The sequence below is a fragment of the Nothobranchius furzeri genome, chromosome 11, assembly GCF_043380555.1.
Source record: "Nothobranchius furzeri strain GRZ-AD chromosome 11, NfurGRZ-RIMD1, whole genome shotgun sequence".
NCBI classification, from domain to species: Eukaryota; Metazoa; Chordata; class Actinopteri; order Cyprinodontiformes; family Nothobranchiidae; genus Nothobranchius; species Nothobranchius furzeri.
The window spans coordinates 43,391,572-43,413,086 of record NC_091751.1 but is presented as its reverse complement, the minus strand read 5'-3'; the positions used below and the strand labels follow the sequence as shown (position 1 = coordinate 43,413,086).

Sequence of the window (21,515 nt, the reverse complement as noted above, 5' to 3'; positions counted from 1 at the left end):
ACATGGTTAATCAGAATTTGTCTTTATTTTCATATACAAAAAGATGAATGTACTCATCTAGTTTATATTTCTAAGCATTTCAACGCACATAGTTTTCTTTCATACAGATTTAAAGAAACCAACACACACACACACACACACACACACACACGCACACACACACGCACACACACACAATTCACATAAACAGGGATGGTCACATAATTCCAACATTCATTCACAGAACAAATAAACAATATGCTGACTGTAAATTAAAGAAAAAAAATATAGGATTTTGTTTTCACAGGATCCACACATGAAAAGGAAGAAACCTTTTACATCTAGCAAGTAAATATATACATAATAATTGATATATTTTTTCTTTTTTTGTTGAAGATGAGACTGACTCCAGGTTAGTGTTACTAAACAAGGTACTGCATGAGGTAACATGGTTTTTTTCGGTTCAGAAGAGCTGGGTCTAAGACAGCATTTGGAGGTAACAACCCATCACGGCATTTTTTTTTTAATCACACGTGACTGTTGTCTGCCTGGCACAATTTGTGAAAGCACCTGGGCCACGTTCAGCGTGCACACAAGATGTTCAACCCGCTGCATCTTTCCCATCAGGAGACTTGGACCGTCAGAGCATGATCCAGGTTTGAGGAGATGTATTCTGTTGATCTGCAGAAGATACTTGCCAAGTCACAGCTGCATTTAATGAACTTAAATGACTATTGCTGTTTAGGAAATATTGCTGGACCCTTGGTCCGTGCACATGGCGCCGTTTACGTGAATCCTGATGGTGCTGCATCAGTCAGTCATGTGGCTACAAACACAATGATGGTTTCAAAACACTAAAAACATTGTTCAGCATTGAGTTGATTATGTTCTCCAAAAAGTCCTTTACCAAAACTGCACATCAGCAAGAGCTACAGACCACTGTTAAAATCACTACCTTTCCACACCACTAATCAAAGCACAACAGATGAGCCTGTGTGTTGTCCAACGTGGCTAAACTATCACTAAACAGGTCAGAACATCACATCAGCAGGTTAATATTGAGGCAATACTGTTCAAACAAGTGGCCAATCACAGAAGCTGCCACACCAAACCATAAAAATATTTGTTCTTTGTCCTTTTGATGATATACACACTAATTTTGTATGCCAGTGCCACCCTTACAGCTTCTAATAAAGGTAAGTCAATACCATGATTCACTTAGATCAGTAACACTCCTCTGAAAAAATAAAAGATAAAATCATCACAGGGCTGGTTAACTTAAATATGCAAATATGATGCTGAGGAATCCTTTTGCCCTAACAGAAATAACAGCAATGCCCTGATTTTGTATAGAAATGAAAACAAAATGAATATATTCAGGCGTCTGTGTGTGTGTGTGTATATTTACAGGAATTCACCTCTCTTCTTTTAGGTTTGTAGAGCAATAAAAACCATGAAAACTGGTCAGGTTCTACTAGAAACCAAATCAAATAAGATACGAGAATCCTCCAAAGGCAGAGGCCAGACCGGCAATAAAATATCTCGACTACTAAAACACAATAAAATACATAACACAACTCGATACACATGTAGAAAAATGCCTGAGGTACTTGTCAGAATATCTGAGGTCAGTCTGGAGGAGTGAGCAGCCAAAGGCTTACCCAGTCAAAAGAAAACAAAACACAAAAAAAAAAAAACAGGATATTAGCCTCACATAATATCATGAATAGTTATCGCATGTTAGTGTTATATTAACAAACAATACATCTACAAATCCTTGAGTATCCTGGAAAGGTCACAGCAGCATAACGGACATTCAATGTATGTTTATGTTATGGTACAACTATGGCATTGCATTTGAGACAAAGGCAACCATTTGAGCTCTCCTTGCATGACATACAGTGACTGAGGTATCTAGGGACCAGCGTCCAACTGAGTCTAATAACCAAAAAGACAGACATGTTGCTTGATCATGTATGACCCTTGCAAGGATAAACCCTCAATTACCTGTTCATGGTTCGCACCTTAAAAACACGCGCTATCCGCCACACACCATTTAGTCTTCAGATTCACACTCTTGCACACAAATGCATACAGTCAAAATTAAGAATGAGTAACATTTCAACTCCAGACAGCATCCGGCAGTGCCCCTGGCACCGGGAAAGGAGTAACTCTGAAATTGAACAATTAAAAACAAAGAAAATCCAGGATTACGTCCATGATAGCTAGCTAGTTTGCTTGGCTCTGAACTTAGAGAAATGTTCCAAAGAAGCCTGCTGGATACCTGAGAGGTAGTTCCGAGAACAAGACACCTGTCCCAAACCTTCGAAAAGTCCCAAACGTCCAATACGACTGCTCGGTTCCAATTTAGCTCCCTCCCTTGAAATAAAACAGCTTCGACCCCTGAGGAAGATGAGTATAATTTGTCTAACAGTCTAAAAACGGTTCCTCCAAGGTGTGCAGCAAGTCGTCTGAGGTTTGGAGCACAGGTTCGTGGAATTTGGCCGCAGACGAATATGAACACGACGGGAAATACGGCACAGACATCAACTCACGAGGTAACCAAAAGAGACAACACAGGAAAGAAATACATGAGGTAATGACAACAGGTTTGACACGAGGAGACCATCAGATGTGCCCGTCGCACAGCTTATTACTACTTCAACTACAGCAGACGGATGCGTCGGTAAAGATCTGACTTGAACACAAAATACCAGTATCAGGAGAAAATAGCAGCTGCATTGAAGTTGCTAGAGGGTTCTTTTTGAGTTGTTAAATATGCACGACAATCCGCTGAGTTTGGGCGAAAAAAAAGAAAAAAGGAAGATGAAAAGTCAAGAGCTCATGTAAGGGGAGGGTGGTGGTGTCACCCGTTCAGGTGCTGGACTCTTTGGGAGGTAGGTCCTCGTTGATGAGCGATGTCACAATGGAGACGGGGCTGTCTGAGGTAGTGCTGCCTATCGTCCTGGCAATCTGACTGATGCGCTCCTCCACGCAGCCGGCAGACAGCCGAGCCTCTGCGTCGTGGTCCCAGCATTCCTCGATGGTCTCGCACATCTGGCTCAGACCCTAAAAGAGAAGTTAGAGAAGATCACATCTGCAAAAAGATACTCCATCACAGCTGAAAGTGTTGGTTTGGGAGAACAGTGACCTCAGATGGTTTAAACAAGGATGCAACACATCCTGGTCTAGTTGTGGACATTGCTGTAGCGTTTTTCCACAATTACTCACAGGATGTTTGAGCCAGCAGTCCTTGATGACTGGACGCATCTTCTTGTGCACAACCACATCCTGCAGATCCTCCAGGGAGGGATGCTGACCTATTTCATCCTCAAACGGCAGCACGTACTCACCAACTGCACCTGAAGAGACAACGGGCCAGCAGAGTGAAGGAGTGTCCGACACAAACTTCAATTATAGTTTTGGTTTTTAAAAAGGCACGAGATCAGACAGCTCTTCAGACAAAACCAAAACTAATCCTGTGTTTATTAGCCAGCCTGAAGCCAAGTGACCTTTCACCTGTAGGCGAAGCGGCATTCCTGAACCGTCTGACTCACCGTCTGCCTCGGTGCAGCGGGACACCAGCTCCCATAGCACCAAGCCCATGGCATACATGTCTATCCTCAGGAAGGAGTCTCGCTGGAAGTTAATGGCTCCCTCCAGCACTTCTGGAGCCATGTAACGCCTTGTGCCAACCTACAACAGAAAACAGATTCCAGCTCAGCATAGCTGCCTTCAAACCAACAAAAACAGCCACTTGTGAATTTTAAAGCAGAATTATGGATGAAGTCCGCCGTACCTGGCCGTGAGTGTCTCCAGGAGGCTTTCCCGGTTCGAACCGTACAGCGAGCCCAAAGTCTCCGATGATTGCAGTTAAATCATCTCGCAGCATCACATTCTTGCTCTTGAAGTCCCTGTGAAGCCATTTCATGACGGGTATTAAAGAGCAGTTTTTAGTGGAGGCATTTAGTCACGGCAGTCACAGAAATTAGTTCACCAGCTTTCAGAGTCAAACTAATGATTCAGGCCCAGCAGATCCTTGGTAGGAATGAACTCCGTCAGTCTACCAAAGCTCTGCTTTGCAACACTTGTGTTTCCGTTATTTAAAAGATGCATTTTCAATAGTCTGTTGGCACCAAAACCCTTTAGCTTTACCCTACCTGTGTGCAATAGTGGGTTTAGGCCCCTCTCCCTTGTAGCTGGGAATGTCTTCATGGAGGTAGGCCAAGCCGCGGGCCATGGTCTCTGCTATGTGACACAGCTCAGTCCAGGTCACAGTGTTACCCTTCAGGTGGTCCGTCAATGAGCCCTGCTCTCACACAAACACACAAAAGGTTAAAGAAGGAGGATTAGCGCCTACACAGGAAACTTTTAATCCATTTCTACCACGCTCGCAGCAGTTTAGCCTCCAAAAGGGGAGCCAACCAGAACTGTAAGCTCATGGAAGAACTGTGCGCTGGATTCGACAAGAGCCAGAAGACGATTCTCAATTTAATTTGCAGGCAAATGATTGCTGATGATGGTAAAACCATCATTTCATCCTCTGATAAGCGAGCAAGATGTTCAGATCAGACTAGCAACGTGAGCTGAAATCCACCAAATAAAGTTGTTTGTTTAGGGAGTAAACTCCACTTTTGGGAATCAGTTAGTCTGTTAACAGGCCTGCTCACCCTCTCATGAAATTCTGTGATGAGCCAAAGCTCCGTTTCCAGATTGGTTCCATGCTTCTCTGCAGCGATGTAACGCAAGATGTTTTCGTGTCTCATCCCGGGAGTCATGAAGATGTCCCGCTCGTTCTGCCACGACTGCTTATCCTGCAAAGGCAAACCGAGGATTCAGTGCGCTTGTAAACTGCAATCACCACAGAAACCTGCACAAACAGTTGAACCAACCTGAACAGGGAAGATTTTCACTGCCACATACTCGCTCATTAACCGAGCTTTCCAAACACAACCAAAGCGCCCCCTAGCTTTGATTTCCAGCAGCTGCAGTGGTTTCAGACCCACCAATGGGGATGGAGGAACTGGTCCGGGATCCTGAGAGAGCAGGAAGAAACAAGTTCTCAGTATATTCTTGGAACACAATAGGTTTTATTGCTGAAGCAATAAACGCTACAGCAAGTCAGACGACATTTCTGATCTCCAGGGAATCATCGGAATTTTTCACCCGGAGAGGAGGGCTCGTCTCACCTCACTGAGGTCCACGTGACCATAAGGAGGCTTCCGGTGGCGATACATCCAGAGGGCCAGAATGAGCGCCAAGGACAGCACGCACAGTGGCAGCAGAGAGTACACCAGCACATTGAGCAGAGACGGCACACGAGGCGGAGGCCGGATTTTTACTGTAAAGCAGGAACAAAATAATTGCAGAGTATCAGCTGCAGAAATTGAGGGTTATAAGCAGCCTGACGAGAAGTCCCGGTGTTAAAAATGAGGACACGCTCAACCGAGATGGCTCGACCTTTACCTCCGACTGACAAATGAGCCTTTGTGTTTGGTTTGTCACCTCCGCGTCCTCTTTAATCCAAAAGCGTAGGCTTCAATGTGCTTCTACATTACAGAAACTTAAATATGCCTTTGATGAGAAGAAATCACGTTCACATTGGATAGAGAGATGGAAAGTTTGAATGCAGCCGCTGTTGATCTAGTTCAATAAAGTTTAAAAGGAAATAAAAATATGTGTGTAGAAACGATTACAAACAAAATCAGGACTTTTACCGACATGTCGAGTCAATAGCTTCAGACTGATGTTTGAACCTTTGAAGGGGTAACGACATTAATTATGTAAGAGTCTTGATTATCATGCTTTTACTCTTAGACACGGATGTTTAATGGCAGGTCTCATCTAGAGGCAACATCAGCCGTTCCGTCTGTGATCATGTGACACTCAACAGCTTAAGAAATAAAGTACACACATTATAACTAGTCAACATTTATTCTAAAATCTTGTCAAAGTACAATAAACATAAAACAAAGTTTGGCAAAAGGGAAGTTAAAACTACCAGATGAGCCGAACTCCATAACAATAAGAACCAGGATCGTTTTGAAGGTTTGAAAACCAAAGACCGACATGAGGACTGTTTTAACTAATATGACCTATGATAGAAGGGGATCTGCTTTGGTGGCCTGAGGATCAGGTCTCTGCTGTTTGCAGATGATGTGGTCCTGTTGGCTTCATCAGAACGTGATCTCCAGCTTTCGCTGTAGCGGTTCGCAGCCGGGATGAGAATCAGCTCTCCTAAGACCACGATCTTGAGTCTGGAAAGGGTAGAATGCCTTCTCCAGGTCAGGGCTGAGGTCCTGCCTCAAGTAGAGGAGTCGAAGTATCTCAAGGTCTTGGTCACGCGTGAGGGAAAGACGGAGCGATAGGTGGGTTGGTGATGCGTCTGCAGTGATGCGGGCGTTGTACCGATCTGTTCTGGTGAATTATACTGGATGATCTACATTCCTACCCTCACCGATGGTCACGAGCTTTGGGTAGTGACTTAAAGAATGAGATCACGGATACAAGTGGCTGAAATGAGTTTTCTCCGCAGGGTAGCTGGGTTCTCCCTTAGAGATAGGGTGAGAAGCTCGGTCATCCGGGACGGGCTCGGAGTAGACCCACTGCTCCTCCACATCGAGAGGAGCCAGTTGAGGGTGGCTCGGGCACTGACTAGGATGCCTCCTGGACACCTCCCTGGTGAGGTTTTCTGGGCACGTCCAACTGGGAGGAGACCCAAGGGAAGACCCGGGATACGCTGGAGGGACTGTGTTTCTCAGCTGGCCAGAGAACGCCTTGGGATTCCCCTGGAGGAGCTGGTCCAAGTGGCTGCAGGAGAGGGAAGTCTGGGCCTCCCTGCTTAGGCTGCTGCCCCCGCGACCCGACTCCGGGTAAGCAGCCAAAAATGGACAGATGGATGATAAAATGTGCGTGATGCTTTTACCACCTACCTCGATTTCCAATCAAGTCAGGAAGGTGAGTGAATCGCTCGTTGCAGTAGTTCCCCTCGCAGCAGCAGAAGAACACCTGAGGGTTTTCCTCCATAGAGACACACTCTTGCCTAAAACAACAAATGGCACAAAGACACGCTTTCATTAGAGTGAAATATAAAAGGACAAGACCAAAATTAAAACGCAATAAAAACTAAATGAACCAAGACTTTGTTTGTTTACTGGCTACGGTCTCAGACGTAAGCAGCCTGAATCCTGTAGTGAAGATTCTGTCACTTCTATTTTAACACAGAAAGACTCCAAATTAACAAGATGTGAATGATTTTTTTTATCAACCAAGGCTGTGGATAGCATGAAAAATCACCCTGAAAGAACGCAGCTCTTCACCAGCTTTAATACTCTTACTACACATTTTTTAAGCTTTTAAATTCAATTAAATGAACTAGCAAACAAAGGTGAAATTTCTTAAGAGGCTGCAAATAAATGTAAAGAAAGTGAATTTTTTTACACACCGCTCAGGTTTCCATTCTTAACATAACCTGGGTGACCTAACTATTTCACAGCTTCCTGTAAAATAACCACCTGGTTTCACACAAATTGCAAATAATGCAGGAATCTTAAAAGTTAGGGTATCAAACAGGTGCCCGAGAGTTTTGGTCCCACCACATGGACCGACGCATAGAAGACTCATGCCTTCTTGACAACCGTTTACTTCATTTACCAACGTAGAACGATTTCAGCTTAAAACTAACTGGCGATGGGCACCACACATTCCTTTTTTAACTAGAAAAATGTTGAAAAACTCCGCCTACGTGCTCTACAAGTATGAAATACCTCCTTTAAGTGTTAACCAAGCCAAAAGACCAGAAAATCTGCAATTTAGTAAAAAGATGAAAGGACCTGTTCTCACACCTGCGAGGCTGCAATCAGAAAAATGCCAATCAATAGTTATTTTGTCATCAAATCTTTGAGATGTGTCGTAGAAAATCTAACAGGAAATTAAAAATAAGATGTTATCCATCACGTGTGGGCCCTGGGTGCGAGCCAGACACCCAGATTATAAACTTTAATCCACGGTGACCTCACCTGTCATAGCAGTTGAAGTCGTCCAGCCAGCAGCCTTTCTTCACCAGCTTGATCGTCCCTGAGGAGTTGAGCCAGGAGGCATAACAGTGCAGGCGCTTGTCCTTCTCCCCCTCGCAGCGCTCAAAGCCACTCTGGTTGGTCCTCTCCGTACGCCAGTTATCATTGTAGTACACACACTCCCGGGTCTCCACTTCGCCAAGACTGTATCCTGACGGGGACAAAAAGGTCTCAGTCAGATCAGTGGAAGTGCAGGCATGTGGCTCAGGATCTGCTCCGTGCCCTGGTGAAACATCTCAAAGCAGAAACTAGCATCTCCCTGGCATATGGCCAGTTTGGGGAGCTCTCTGTAGTAAAATAATAATAAATAGGGAGTTCCTCTGGGCTAAGAAACAGCTGCTGAATAGTGGCTCAGCAAAATCCCATTCAATAGTCAGGGAGAAAACCAAAAACATGGAGAAATCACAGAATTAAATTAGCTTTGAAACGATAATCTGCCAGCTGAGGTATAAAAAGGAGGCACACGCTCACTACTTCTACAGATACGGGTCACATCTAAATAAAACAGATCTTCCTCACGTGGAGTTTTCAACAAATGCTTCCCAGAGCAAGGCCAACTTAGAACAAAAGATGTCAAAAAACACCTCAAAGAGGGTTTTATTGTTGCCTTCATGGGGGTTAGAATTTGGACGGCACAGAGGTGAGCAGCAGATTCCATGTTGTTGAAAACAGCTCGGAAATTCAGGCTTAATCTTTGTTCAGAGGGAAAAATAGAGCCTGTCTCTTTAAATCCCTGCCTATAGGAGGAAGCTGCCCATCCCCCAGCTTCACCCCCACCAACCCATTACACATCCACTCACACATTCACACGTTTGGCTGTCCAGCTCCACATTGTGGCCTTTATTCCACCAAAACAGGGGTGCATGAAACGACCAAGGTCATTATATGGGACGGACAGGGAGAAAGGGTATATAAAGAGACCCAGAAAGGGGGCCTCTCACTCCTGGAGCAGTGATGCTGGAGGCTCCATTGAACCGAGATGGCATTTCTGATACCTAGTCACGTGATCCAGGAGGACTTTTACTACAAGATCATTCCCCAACCCCCCCCCCCCCCCCCCCCCCCCCTTCCCTCTGTCACTTATACAGGGGCTTTTACACCATAAAAGCGTAAATCTGGAGAAGCAGCTTTAGTGTACCATCCATGCACTAATCTATAAACCATAAAAGGTATTAGCTGCAGCAATATTTGGCTCACAGCATCCAGCTGATTCAAAATCTAACCCATTTTAGTTGAAAATTAAGTGGATGTCATTGTTTTTAATGAAAAATGTATGTGTTAAAAGTGGATGGAAGAGTCTGGGGTTTGAATCCACCTATTTGTGAAATGGTAAAACTCAAAACAATGGAAAAACAAGCCTCACGTGGGACATTGCTTTTAAAAAAAGCTGTTTGGGACAGGGATGCTGGCTCAAAATGACCCGCTTTGATTGTTCAAATCCAGTTAAATAAAAGGGTCTTTACAGTAGGGAAAAGGGCGGTTTATGGAGGTTATTTTCCAGGCTGTGGATAAAAACAAGGGAGCAGAGCTGAAATGTAGCCTCTAAGGTTTCAGGATGTTGATGCAGCTGCTGCTTTCTATTCCTGCCCCTGTTGGGGGACGCAACAGTTTTAAATGTTGATGTTTCTAAAGCCCCACTCGCACTGCAATCAACCAGAAACGTTTAAAGCGCTGATCGAAGAACGGAGAACCGATGAAAATAAGGGAATTGTTTAATTGTTGCGGGTTAAACGGGAGGAGGGGGGCGGAAAAGATTATGGCTGGGAGATTTAAATCCCGGCCGAGCAAAGTTTAAACTACGAGCTGGTTCAGACCGTTAAACAACCAAAACTAAAAACAACAAAGTGTCGCGGGCAAAAAGCTAGAAAACGAGAATAAAACCAGCCGCTCACCTGCGCACAAAGTTCCCAGAAGAAGTGAACAAGTCAGCCATGAAAAAGACATGTTCCGTTTCGAATACAAGACCGAGATTTCGCTCCCTTTCCTTCGCGAGCATTCAAACTCCGGCTGGCCAAAAACATCAGTCCTGGATCCGAGCGTCCGCAGGCCTCCGGTCCCTCCGAGCCGCCTGTGGCCACCGACGCCTCCTCCTCCTCCACAGCGCGTGTCAATAGCCGCGACGCTGCAACAATGTTGCAAAGAAAAAGGAGCGAATAACTGACCGCCAGGACGCTAGTCTGTCCAAAGGTGCCGCATTTCGCATCGGGAAAGGTTCCGGAAACCGAACGCGGAGCCGCCAAACCGAACAAATCGAAGGCTGGTCGCTATTTTTAAGGGTATTCACTTGAATAATAGCACCGCAGCGTCAGGAGGTCGGTCGGGGTTTACATGCATGTTACTGATCTGTGTCCAAAATGGCTTCTAAATGGGGAATGGGCTGCAAACCGGGAAACCCGGATGTGTAAACACAAAGAGGGGGAATCAGGCAGCAGCACGGTGACTTTACCGCCGATAAACGCCCCGTTCGCTTTATTTTAACCCCCGGTGATAATTATCACGTTTTTTAACACACCGGGAAGGAGATTAGGAGCGCGACAGGGATGTGTGTGTGTGTGTTTCCCGCGGCGGGATATTTGTGTCGCTCATGGGCGATAAAATACTTTCTCTGGGAATTCACTCCACTTTTACGGGCTTAAATACTTTTACTGAATATTACTATTTGATTTACCAGTTAGATAAACGACAAGCACACCTGCATAGGCTAATATAGCCTATAAAACACACTAAAGCTTAATAAATGTTATATTAAATGTAAAATTTAAAGTTGTATCTTATTATAACCAACACGCTATCTCTGTCCAACAAGTAGCAGATTAAGATCAATTCCGATTTTTTTTTCTGAATTAATCTTTTATGCATAAGTGGCATAGCTATAAATAGCTGCCCTAGTTTGGTGTAACCAGATACAATAAACGCTATTTAAAATGCATTCCTTCCCCAATTTCACCTCAACACTGTTAAAATTTAAACTTAAAACCCCAAAAGGATAAAATATTTTTTAAATTAAAACAGGAAGTGAGCTAATAATTTGCTTCTGAGAGTGTGAAATTATGGTTTTTTTAATGTGAAATTATGGTTTGTATCAAAATGACTGAATAGAAAAGCTTCCTTTTAATTAAATCTCCCAGTCAACAGACACTTTCAGAAGCATTTCTTTGAAAAATTTAATAGTTAAAAGTTACTTTTCCTCTGACTAATTGGCTCTGCTTTTATTTTATTGCTTTCACTCACACAAAGAAATGCTCACCACCATTAGAGCAAGTAATCAAGCTGTGTTCGAGCCAGAATTGACTTCTGCTATAATAAAAGTGAATAGGCTCGTCATTTTATCCCTGGCATTTGTGACACACCTTTTGAAAACAAACGGCCCTTTGTGCAAAACAGTACATCCCATCATCACAGAAAATCAAGATCGACACATTTAAAAAATGCCATTAAGTCTTGCTCACACATTGTGCTTTCTTTTTCTCTGACATCCAGACTAATGGCATAATAGTGACACTCAGTCAGTTCATGCAACAAATGGCCCAGGAATAGGGTTAGCAATAGGTAATCGCCCCTAAACTAGTGCTGTTGAGTGTAACTCAAGACAAAGCATTTCCTCATTAAGCTATCATGTATTGACCCTGTAATTCGATAGAGGCCACGAGCGAAACCTTGTAAAGATAGATGTCCTGTTGTCATGACAGTTGGGGAGAAAGCACATTGAGGTGTTCATTAAAGGTCCAGTGGCCATGACAGGCGGCGACATTCTTAGTCAAAACTATTAGCCACAATGTAAACTGTGCAAGAGTTGTAGGAAACCAATCAGTTCGACTTTTGCACCACCTGTGCTCCAATGTGCACATGATTGTGTTATAAAATGCATTACATGCTCTTACAAAGTGTTATTTTTCTATTATTTTAAAATTTTGGAAGATGAAGGGTGAAGAAAGCCTTACTTGAATTGCTTATTACGCTCAGAAAAGGGTAAATAATAGAGGGATGCTCGATATTGGCTATTTATGGATATCCAATATAACGATATTGTTTGACTTTTAATTTTCAATTCCGACAAATGCTGAGCCGCCCTCTCATTAAAAAAAAAGAAAAACTAAAACATTTTAGGTTACTTACATCACAAATCTCCTATTATGTATGATTACATTTTAAACGTGTTCTGTGTGAAATGACAATTACTTCAATTTAAGTCAGTAACAGGAAAAATGTCATGTTTATTTTGTCTCCAACAGCAGCTGAATCTCATAAACCCAAAGCATGATGCTAAGATGTGTGTATTAGTGATTATTTTTATTTTTCTGTGTATTGCTGCTATGTTTATTCATTTAGCAGACGCTTTTATCCAAAGCGACTTATGATAAAACATTTATAAAGATCTTCAGATAAGAAAACCAAGCCTTGGGTGATGATTCTTGTTTTAGTCGTCGGTCTCTACACTGGGAAAATTTCTGCTTCACAAGTTGTGCCAAATAAACTAAAATATCTCAAAAGCTTTACGTCAGATCTATTATATCTATTTTTTTTTTGACATTTTGAGAGAGGAGAAGTAGCTGAAGAGTTTAATGTGTAATATATGTATGGAATGGAAAATCTCCATCCAGCCATCCGCTACAGATATTTTCCAATAATACCTTTTAATGCCGATATCGACCAATATTAATGTTAGATCAATAATTATTGGACATGAGTAGATATTGAGTTGGCTGCAGCTGGAGCAAATATCATATTACAGCTCCTGCTAGACAAAAATGTTTGTTAAAAATCCCCCCAATAAGTAACGATCGATTAGCTACGACCCCAGTCATTTGGTAGATTTTAGTCTTGATATCTTATTAGGACTGAAGTTAACGGAAACAGAATAAACCATGCTAAAAATGTAATAAAGGTGCAAAGAGGAAAAAAATCTTTAACTTTTTTCTTGGTGCACAAAAGAAAAGGTTATGAGTTTTTATTAGTGGCTTCTTCATTCATTACCACTACAATGTATTAAGATTTTTTAAATTTGTATTAAACTAAACTTAGAGTTATTTGATAAAATGAGTTTTCTCTGCAGGTTGGCTGGGCTCTCCCTCAGAAATAGGGTGAGAAGCTCAGTCATTCAGGAGGGACTTGGAGTAGATCCGCTGCTCCTCCACATCGAGAGGGGCCAGTTGAGACGACTCAGTCATCTGGTCAGGATGCATCCTGGACGCCTCCCTGGTGAGGTTTTCTGGGCACGTTTAACTGAGAGGAGACCCAAAGGAAGACCCGGGACGTACTGGAAGGACTATGCTTCTCCGCTTGCCAGGGAACGCCTTGGGATTCCCCCGGAAGAGCCGGCCCAAGTGGCTGGAGAGGGAAGTCTGGACCTCTCGGCTTAGGCTGCTTCTCCTGGGAACCGATTCCGGATAAACGGGAGAAAATGGATGGATGGATTAAATGTTGGATTATTGGAATTTGATGCATTCAGATCACTGGAGCAATGTTGTTATTTCCCTGCTTCAGCACAACTGAATCAAACAGGGTTCATTTATGTGTTTCTGTAGAAGTTGAGGTTATTTAACCATCTAAATCACACACACACACACACACACACACACACACACACACACACACACACACACACACACACACACACACACACACACACACACACACACACACACACACACACACACACACACACACACGCACACACGCACACACACACACACACACACCCATAGGGCCACATTTGTGCTTCCAGTTGTGCCCCAGCATGTATTTATTTATTTATTTTTTGTTCTGTGGGAGGAAACTTTACCCAGACAGAAGCTACGCATGCACAAAGAGAACACACAGAAAGGACCATGCCAGGTGTTGAGCTTGTGACCTTCTTACTGCAAAGCAACATTGCTTCAAATAAATTATGATCAGATAGATTTTTCAGAGAAAAGAAACAGACAAAAACAAAACTGTGACACTTGTTCTGTCAAAACAAAAACACAATCTTTTACAGTATTATCACCGTTTGACAACATTTTATACAAACTCATCTTTTGCATCTTTCTTGTGCTGTCGCGTGAATCTCCAAATGTTAAAAACAAAACCTTCATTTGTTTTAGTTCAGTGTTTGACTTTAGGAATGATGCGCCTAAAACAAATCATTTCAAAAACTCTCCGTTTGTGATGTCACAAATAAGGAAAGTCCCATAAAACCACCTTTCGTGTGCAGAGATATTCTGAGTTTATAGCAGCTTAAAGAGCAAATTGCAGGTTACATTTTTTTTTCTAATTCATATAAAATGATATTCAAAACATTCTATTTGATATGCTTATTGTAGATATTTCGTTTAAAAATACATAACAGCACAGTTTTTCTAGTAAAAACTATCCTTTCTCAGCAAAGCTTCTAAAAAGGCTCTTTTTTCTAAATCTGAACCTCTGACGTTACCTAAGGGACTTAGAAGCTAGGCGCTGCCTCAGCTCAGTGTGGAGAGTGGGTAGTTTTAGGGTAGAGAGGTCATGTTATCCAGTAAGTGTGTATGTTTACTAGTTTTGGATTGTGTTCATTTTGATAAACTATAGTTTGTGAAGGCTGTACCAACTCCAGCCTGTCCAGACATCGAGTCCACGGGTTTCCAGATAAGAGAAACGACACCTCTATCTCCGTGTCTGAGGGTGTTTTGTGCAGCTGAAAAGACGGACTTCTGTAGCCCGCATTGGTCGATACAGGGGAAGGGAGGTCCGCGCTGGGCTCCGGAGACCCGTGGAAGGGTTTAAAATTTTAAATGTGGATTTCTGGAACTCAGATCACCGTCAGAAACAGGCCAGAACCGACCACCAGAAGAGATGTGCTGCTCAGTGGGTCGGAACCGGATCAGAACCACTTCCTGGACCACCCGGAGATGATGCACGGCTTTTAAAAATACCAGTTCGGCTGGCTCACTGGTGTCTGGGTCAGATCCAGCTCACAGAAGCCCGCATGAGCTCCAGAACCAGATGACAGGCGTCTCTCTCCCTCTCTCTAAGTGCTAAACTACGTTACGTGAACGGATATTAATGCGTATGAGACTGCTGACAGACACTCATTAGTATTAATATTATATTAACTGACTGATACTACTTTAACTGTCTGGTACACGATAGTAATCTGTACAATATTGTGATGCTAGCACACGAGTTTAAGCTAACATCGTTATCTTACCTGCTGCTCCCCCGTTGTTCTCCTCAATCTCTCTGCTTTGGTCGATGGTTTCTCCCTCTGGTTTGTCTCTGCTCTCTGGGGTGAGCAGCAAACTCATAACTTTATGGTTTTGTCCATCATAGGTAGAATTATAAACATTTAAAGTTTCCTCTGTGTCAGAACCGGCATTAGAATCCATATTTTTCTCTGGATTAAGCTAACAGGACTCCCTCAGCTGACATCACTTGGTTTGGCAAAAAAAAAAAAATCTCACAAAAATGACTCTAAAAGCCTAAATAATTTATGTATGTGTAAAAAAAATGTTTAAAACGAGTTTTTTTTTGTTGTTGTTTTGTTTCTCTAAACAGTGGTTCATAGGAGTCTCTAACCTGCAATTTGCTCTTCAAGCAGGGGATGGGTGGGCGGGGCCTGAAACATTTTGTTTCTTAAAGTGACAGAGATCTGAATTGACTCATTCAGGAAGGTAATGAAACTGTCAGGAATGAAACTGCTTTATGTGAGAGGGATTAAGAGCCAATAACTTTATAATGACCACATAACTATGACAACTTTAAATAAATCATTAAATGTCTTCTTTAAAGCACCTGTTGAAAAACTGACAATTCAACCAAATTTTGGTCAGACCTGGGCGATTCCAAAGACCGTCCCTAAAAGGTGCTACAAGACAACAATCTTTTTCCTAAAATAGAATTTTCTTCTCACTTGAAGGATTTTGAAAGACAACACCTTCAGCATGAACGCTCTAGAGTGAAGCATCTGCAATAGGAGCAGTCTTCCTTTCATCACTATGGTTCAGCCTTGAACCTCGTACCTTTAAAAGCTTCTGTCAAGTTCTCCTTCTAAAACGGTTTAAGTCATTGATTTCACAGCTTTTAAGGCATTTTCACTTAAGTTTTACAAGTTTGTGAAGCAATCTGTTGGATTCCAATCATCAAGTAGATTTAGCTTCGTAGCAGCACCCCTGTGACATCAGGTGAGTGACGTGGTAAAATAGATGAATGACACTAGGTGGTAGCAGAGCTCCCTTGGGCAGGTGCATGTCAACCTGTGCAACATCTCCCCTTCACATTTGATTTAAACTCTTCATGTGGGGTTGACACACGCTTTCCCTTGTTCGTTTGAGGCTGCTAAATTCACCTGTGTGGGTGTCGAAAGGCTTTGTGTTTTCATTTGAAACATTTTCTTTTGTTGATTATTGGGTATGATTTGTTTTTAATTGCCTTCCGGCACCACCAAAGCACACACGTGTCTATTAATCTGTGTTCAGCGGAGTTCAAAATGTCTCCTATAACTTAGTAATGGATCCATTAGTGTGAGGAAAAGCACAGCACTTAAAGGTTTGCTACTTATGGAGCAGAATTGGAAGCAATTGCCTGAATCATGGCCCTGTAGCCATTTCCACAATGAAACGTTATGGTTAACTACAAGGTGCGAGCTCAAAAACGAGTATAAAAAAGCATGGGAAGGAGAAAGATCACTACTTTATTTCAAACTTGGAATAACTCAGTACAGAAATAAAACAACAAGCAGCATCAAACATTTTCTGCATGTTTTATTTTTTAATGGCCCCACAGAGTCAAAGAGAGGATGTTTTACTGGGAGGTAGCTTCAAAAGTAGTTTGCCACCCTGCGAACGGACTGGACCGTGGGATTCTCCGCCTCCCACTCCTTGTGGCTGCAGTAGTTTCCTCTCTCCACGACGTACATGCGGCCTCGGTAGTTTGGCTCCTCGTATAAGACCCAGCTGATAGGAGAGTGAATAAAAACAAATGCACGTGCTGATTACTGCAAATCAAATCACAAAAAGTCATGTTTATGTTGATTTGAAAATAATATAGCTCCAATTGAGAACTTCAAGAAAAGTTCGATACATAAACAAACCCTTTTTCTACACAAACGTGCCTCAACTCTGTAACGTTTAAATTAAATTAAAACTTTCATGCATTCATCAGCCTATGAGTGATTGTTAATTACACTGCACCTTCTGCACTGTAATGGCTCACCCTTTAACTTTGTCTTTTATCTGATTTTTAAATCTGAATTTAATTTGATCTAAATTTAGTTGTGCATTTTAATGAAGTTTTCACATTGATTTTTGCTGTTCTTGTTCCTGGACAGGGCAATGAACCACCTCTGTGTATGGTAAATGCTATACAAATAAAGCTGCCTTGCCTTAAACCTTTATTAAATAAAAGTGTTGGCAAATGGAATGAATATAAGAAGAAAAGGTGTTTGCATGACAAACTCAGTGGTGCACCTTTGAGCTCAGATTTGTCCACTAAAACACAAATTACCAAGTAAAACTCCATTTACTAATTACTTACATGAATATTTTCCTGATTGCTCATTGCTGGTCATCTTATAGCTTCTGGGCAAGCTTTATTCAACTTAAATATTTACAGATCATCATTTAGTTGGTAAAATTTGTCTCTGAAGACTCGTGCAGCCCTTCTGTCCACCTGAAGTGATTCTTTTAAATCCAAATTGAATAAACCTTCATGACATCTCTGTAGGAAATAATAGTTTGTAGCAGTTTTCTGTCAGATTTTGGTAAATGTGCACCAAGTTTCCGTGGTAGCATGACAAGTCATAAAAGTAGGTTAGGCCTGTGCTGAGTCCGTTGCTGGGAGTGAGAATGTGTTGTTTGTTGGAAATGCACTACGGCTCACTATCTTTTCAGTGTGAGAATTTCACCAAAGTGGCTCAAAGGTGTTTAGTTTTGCTAGCTGGCACCAAACTTGAATCGTGCAGCATTCTGACACAAAGTGCATCTTCTTTTAAATATGTTGGAGGCAAACTGTCATAAAAGCAGATGTTTTGCATATTTATTTTTAAATGACTCGATTTATGCATCTAAATATGAGTGTGTGTTTAGGGGACAGACTGGGGAAAATATATTTTTTGAATTGTTTACACATTTGGGGTAATAAGAGTTATATTATAATGTAGGGTGATGTGAAATAAAAGTATTGATATTAAAATAACAGTAATGCAACCTTATAATCAACTTTTGATTCATACTGCCCCGTATGTTTAGGAATTAGTTTAGTTTAGTATTTTTTATTTTATTTTATTGTATATTTTATGGATTAAAATATGCTTTAGCAAGTAGCCAGTTAAAGGGTTAGGACTTAATAATAATACCTGATGATACCTTAAACACTTGGCAAAAATAAGTTATTCTTTTGAAGACTACAGGCCATGAATTGAGTTATTTTTAATTTATTTATCTGCTTTTTAAATTACTTTTAATGGCCTCCAAAAGTCATATTTAATGTCTCTTTTGAAAATATTGAATGATTGTGCACACAGACACATTTTCTCCAAGTACTGTAGTTTTCCAAGGTTAATCGTTTTGGGATTTAAATTAAATCAAGGAAAGATTTTCCTCATGTCCTACACGTTTCTTCATCCTGCAGAGAGGCACAAGGTTCAACTGATGTTGCCTGCAACTGAATATGAAGACAACATTTTATGCTATAATTCACTCTTTAGGCATTTGAGGCATCAGGATCAATGAAATGATTCAGTCAAGCGTTCTCAAGGTACGTACGCGCCATCCCCGTAAACCTTGATGGAGTTGAGGCAGTTCTTGGTCAGGCCTCGAGCGTTCAGGAAGGGACAGTCGTCACACAGCTCCACACACTGGCCGGTAAAGTTGTCTCCCTCAAACAGCTCCAGCCTATAGTGCTCTCCATGCTGGAGAGGAAAATGGCATACATGCTCGCTGAGTCATGACAGCAGAGCTCAGCATCACCTCTCTGCAAATGACCAGACTGTCCTCTTTTTGAGGCTGCAGAGTGTGTGCAGACAGAATTTAAAGTAGTGCTTTAAGGTTGTGAATTTGCCATACAGTTTCTAAAATGCACAACTCCTGCAAAATAACTTAATACGATCAAGATTCCTTTGACAAGCAGATGTGAACGAATCAGGCCACAGTGTGCACCAACCAGACATACCAGTCCCTGATCTCCTTCACTTCTTACCATCCTGACTGGTCTGCAGGAGCCCATGTGATCATTATGGGCATTCCATCGCTGGAATTCAGGGTACTCGCCGTGCTCCAGAATGTACTGCTGGCCCTTGAAGTCTGGGTGGTCGAAGCAGACGAAGGCCCCGCTCTCCACGCGGACAGAGTTGACCCTGTTCAGGAAGCCGCGGTCCTGGAAGTTGTCACAGTCGCTGCGGAGCTCCAGCTTCCTCCCTGTGAAACATTTCCCCTCAAAGAGCACGATCTGTGTTCACGTTCGGGAAAACTGTTAAATTCCAGACTGGCGTGTGACATTTTTGTTAAAAAATGATCAAGACTATTTTTTTGAGTTCATTGCTGCTTTATACTCACCTTTCCTGAGTACTGAGACATTTTCCTTCTCTAAATGCCCCCAAAATACTCACAAAGTTCGAGAGTGGGAAAAGGTAAGCTCCCAGATATATACGGCTGACGGAGAGTGTGGCGGCGTGGCGAGGCAAAGGCAACAAAAGCGCAACAAAAGGGGGGTTAGACATTTTGCCAAATGGACAGTTTCCCTTACACGTGCCACTGCTGATATTGGAGTTTGCTGCCAAAGGGGAGTGAAACAAAAGGCTGGGAAAGATTCTGCTTTGATAGTGATGCTGGACGTTGTGAGGGGGCTGCAGGAGAATATTTGGGTTGTGTCCAGATGAGGAGATAAGAAGAAAAACAACCAAAAGGAGGGACAGTTAAAGCAGAAGTAAACGAAGGAACTATTCAAATAATCTCCAGCTAGCAGCAGCAGCTAAATGGCACCAAAGCAGTCTCGAACAACTAGTCTACGTCTGAAATGTAAGACGAAAGGTTGAGCAGGGCAACCCAAACACCAAATGAAAACAGACGACTCCACCTGCTACTTCTTTCAGGGTCCCGCTTGTGCTTTTGTTTCCCTTTTGCAGACCCTCTGAGGATTCCTGGATAAATTTAGAACTTGACCCATGAAAATCTGGGAGAGACTCAAGCTCCAAAACTGCAGTCATGACAGCAAACCTCCACCAGGCTTAAGGTAACCCAGGTGGGAGATGATAGAAAGAAAACACGGCTTATTTAAACACGCTGTACGACCTCACTCATTCCTTATTTTCACCAGTTGTAATAAAAAAAACAGCTTCTTAAATGACATAACAACAAATTACCTAAACTCTTATAAGGATTTAAGGGTTTTGAAAACATCTGCAAATTTGCAGCCAGAAAATGATCTTTTTCTATGTTAGCATCATTATGCACTGCAAAAAATGATTTCTAAGAAAATAAAAGAGCCAAATTTTTAGATTTTTTTTAATCCAAAGAAAAGGAAATCTTCTCTAGAAAAACAGCATTGCTTAAAATAAGGACAATATTCTTAAACATCATCCAAATATTCTTGTTTTGAGTGAAAAAAAATCTGCCAATGGGATATGTGAAAGTTGCTTGCTAGAAATCTAGTTTTAACTTAATTAGCTAGCTTTGAGTTTCTAGCCAAGCAACTTTTGCTTTAAGACTTTTTTTTTTTCATTTTAGATCAAAAACAAGACAACATTCTAAAAATTAGGCTTTTTGTACTTTCTTGGAAATCATTTTTTGCAGTGTGGTGCTTGTATTTATCCCAATTTTGAGGTTTAAATCACCAATGAGTTTCAAAAAATTGTGAACTGTTGGCGAAGGCTGAGAAGAAATCTTTTTCAGGAATCAAACAGTTCAGACCAAGACTTGTTGGAGAGATACTAATTCTGGTTTTGGAGGTGATGTTGGATTCTTGTACAGCTCTGACCTGCTAACACCACATTTGGCTCATTCTACTTTACCTGATATTTTTTTCTGTGGACTTTGGAAGAATAAACTTCCCTATGGGAGAATTTTAATGGTCGTAATGATGCTCTGACATGGAAGGTAACACCTTACAGTATGAGTCCCTCTATTAACATTACTTAGTGCATAATTAAGCATTAATAAACTATCAAATAAAGTTTTACCAATTGCTTAACCATATTATGTAATGCATTACTAAACAGAGCCCCTCTGGCCCTTTGTCCTGACCCTAAGGACACTTAATAGTTAACAATATATGTAACATTAATTAAGGCACCCTTTGTTTATTAATGCTTAATAACTCACTAAGTAAAAGGACTCATATTGTAAAGTGTTACATCTACATTTAAATTTAATCACTATGCTAATTATTAACCAACACCGATCACTGATGTTTTTGAAATGCACTTGAAATTCCTTCAAAAATCCCACAAATAAACAAAAGATGGCTGCTAAAAAGTCACAGTTTTCTGGATAATTAAATGCAAATGAAATA

The 21,515-nt window shown here is 41.7% G+C and overlaps 2 protein-coding genes across 2 annotated transcripts; both read right to left on the bottom strand.

The window, feature by feature from the left end:
• Nucleotides 1-6: 6 nt before the first annotated feature.
• On the bottom strand, nucleotides 7-10,828 carry LOC107383557 (activin receptor type-2B). The gene is made up of 11 exons (XM_015956275.3): nucleotides 9,947-10,828; nucleotides 7,998-8,205; nucleotides 6,912-7,021; nucleotides 5,169-5,320; nucleotides 4,872-5,015; nucleotides 4,650-4,793; nucleotides 4,140-4,288; nucleotides 3,779-3,893; nucleotides 3,537-3,675; nucleotides 3,211-3,341; nucleotides 7-3,048 (listed from the first exon to the last, which is right to left on the bottom strand). The coding sequence occupies exons 1-11, from the start codon at nucleotides 9,996-9,998 to the stop codon at nucleotides 2,854-2,856; spliced, it is 1,539 nt and encodes a 512-aa protein (XP_015811761.1). The 5' UTR covers nucleotides 9,999-10,828; the 3' UTR covers nucleotides 7-2,853.
• A 5,928-nt stretch (nucleotides 10,829-16,756) lies between these two features.
• Nucleotides 16,757-19,684, bottom strand: LOC107383556 (gamma-crystallin N-A). The gene is made up of 4 exons (XM_015956274.3): nucleotides 19,562-19,684; nucleotides 19,206-19,454; nucleotides 18,773-18,918; nucleotides 16,757-16,963 (listed from the first exon to the last, which is right to left on the bottom strand). The coding sequence occupies exons 1-4, from the start codon at nucleotides 19,580-19,582 to the stop codon at nucleotides 16,828-16,830; spliced, it is 552 nt and encodes a 183-aa protein (XP_015811760.1). The 5' UTR covers nucleotides 19,583-19,684; the 3' UTR covers nucleotides 16,757-16,827.
• Nucleotides 19,685-21,515: the final 1,831 nt, after the last annotated feature.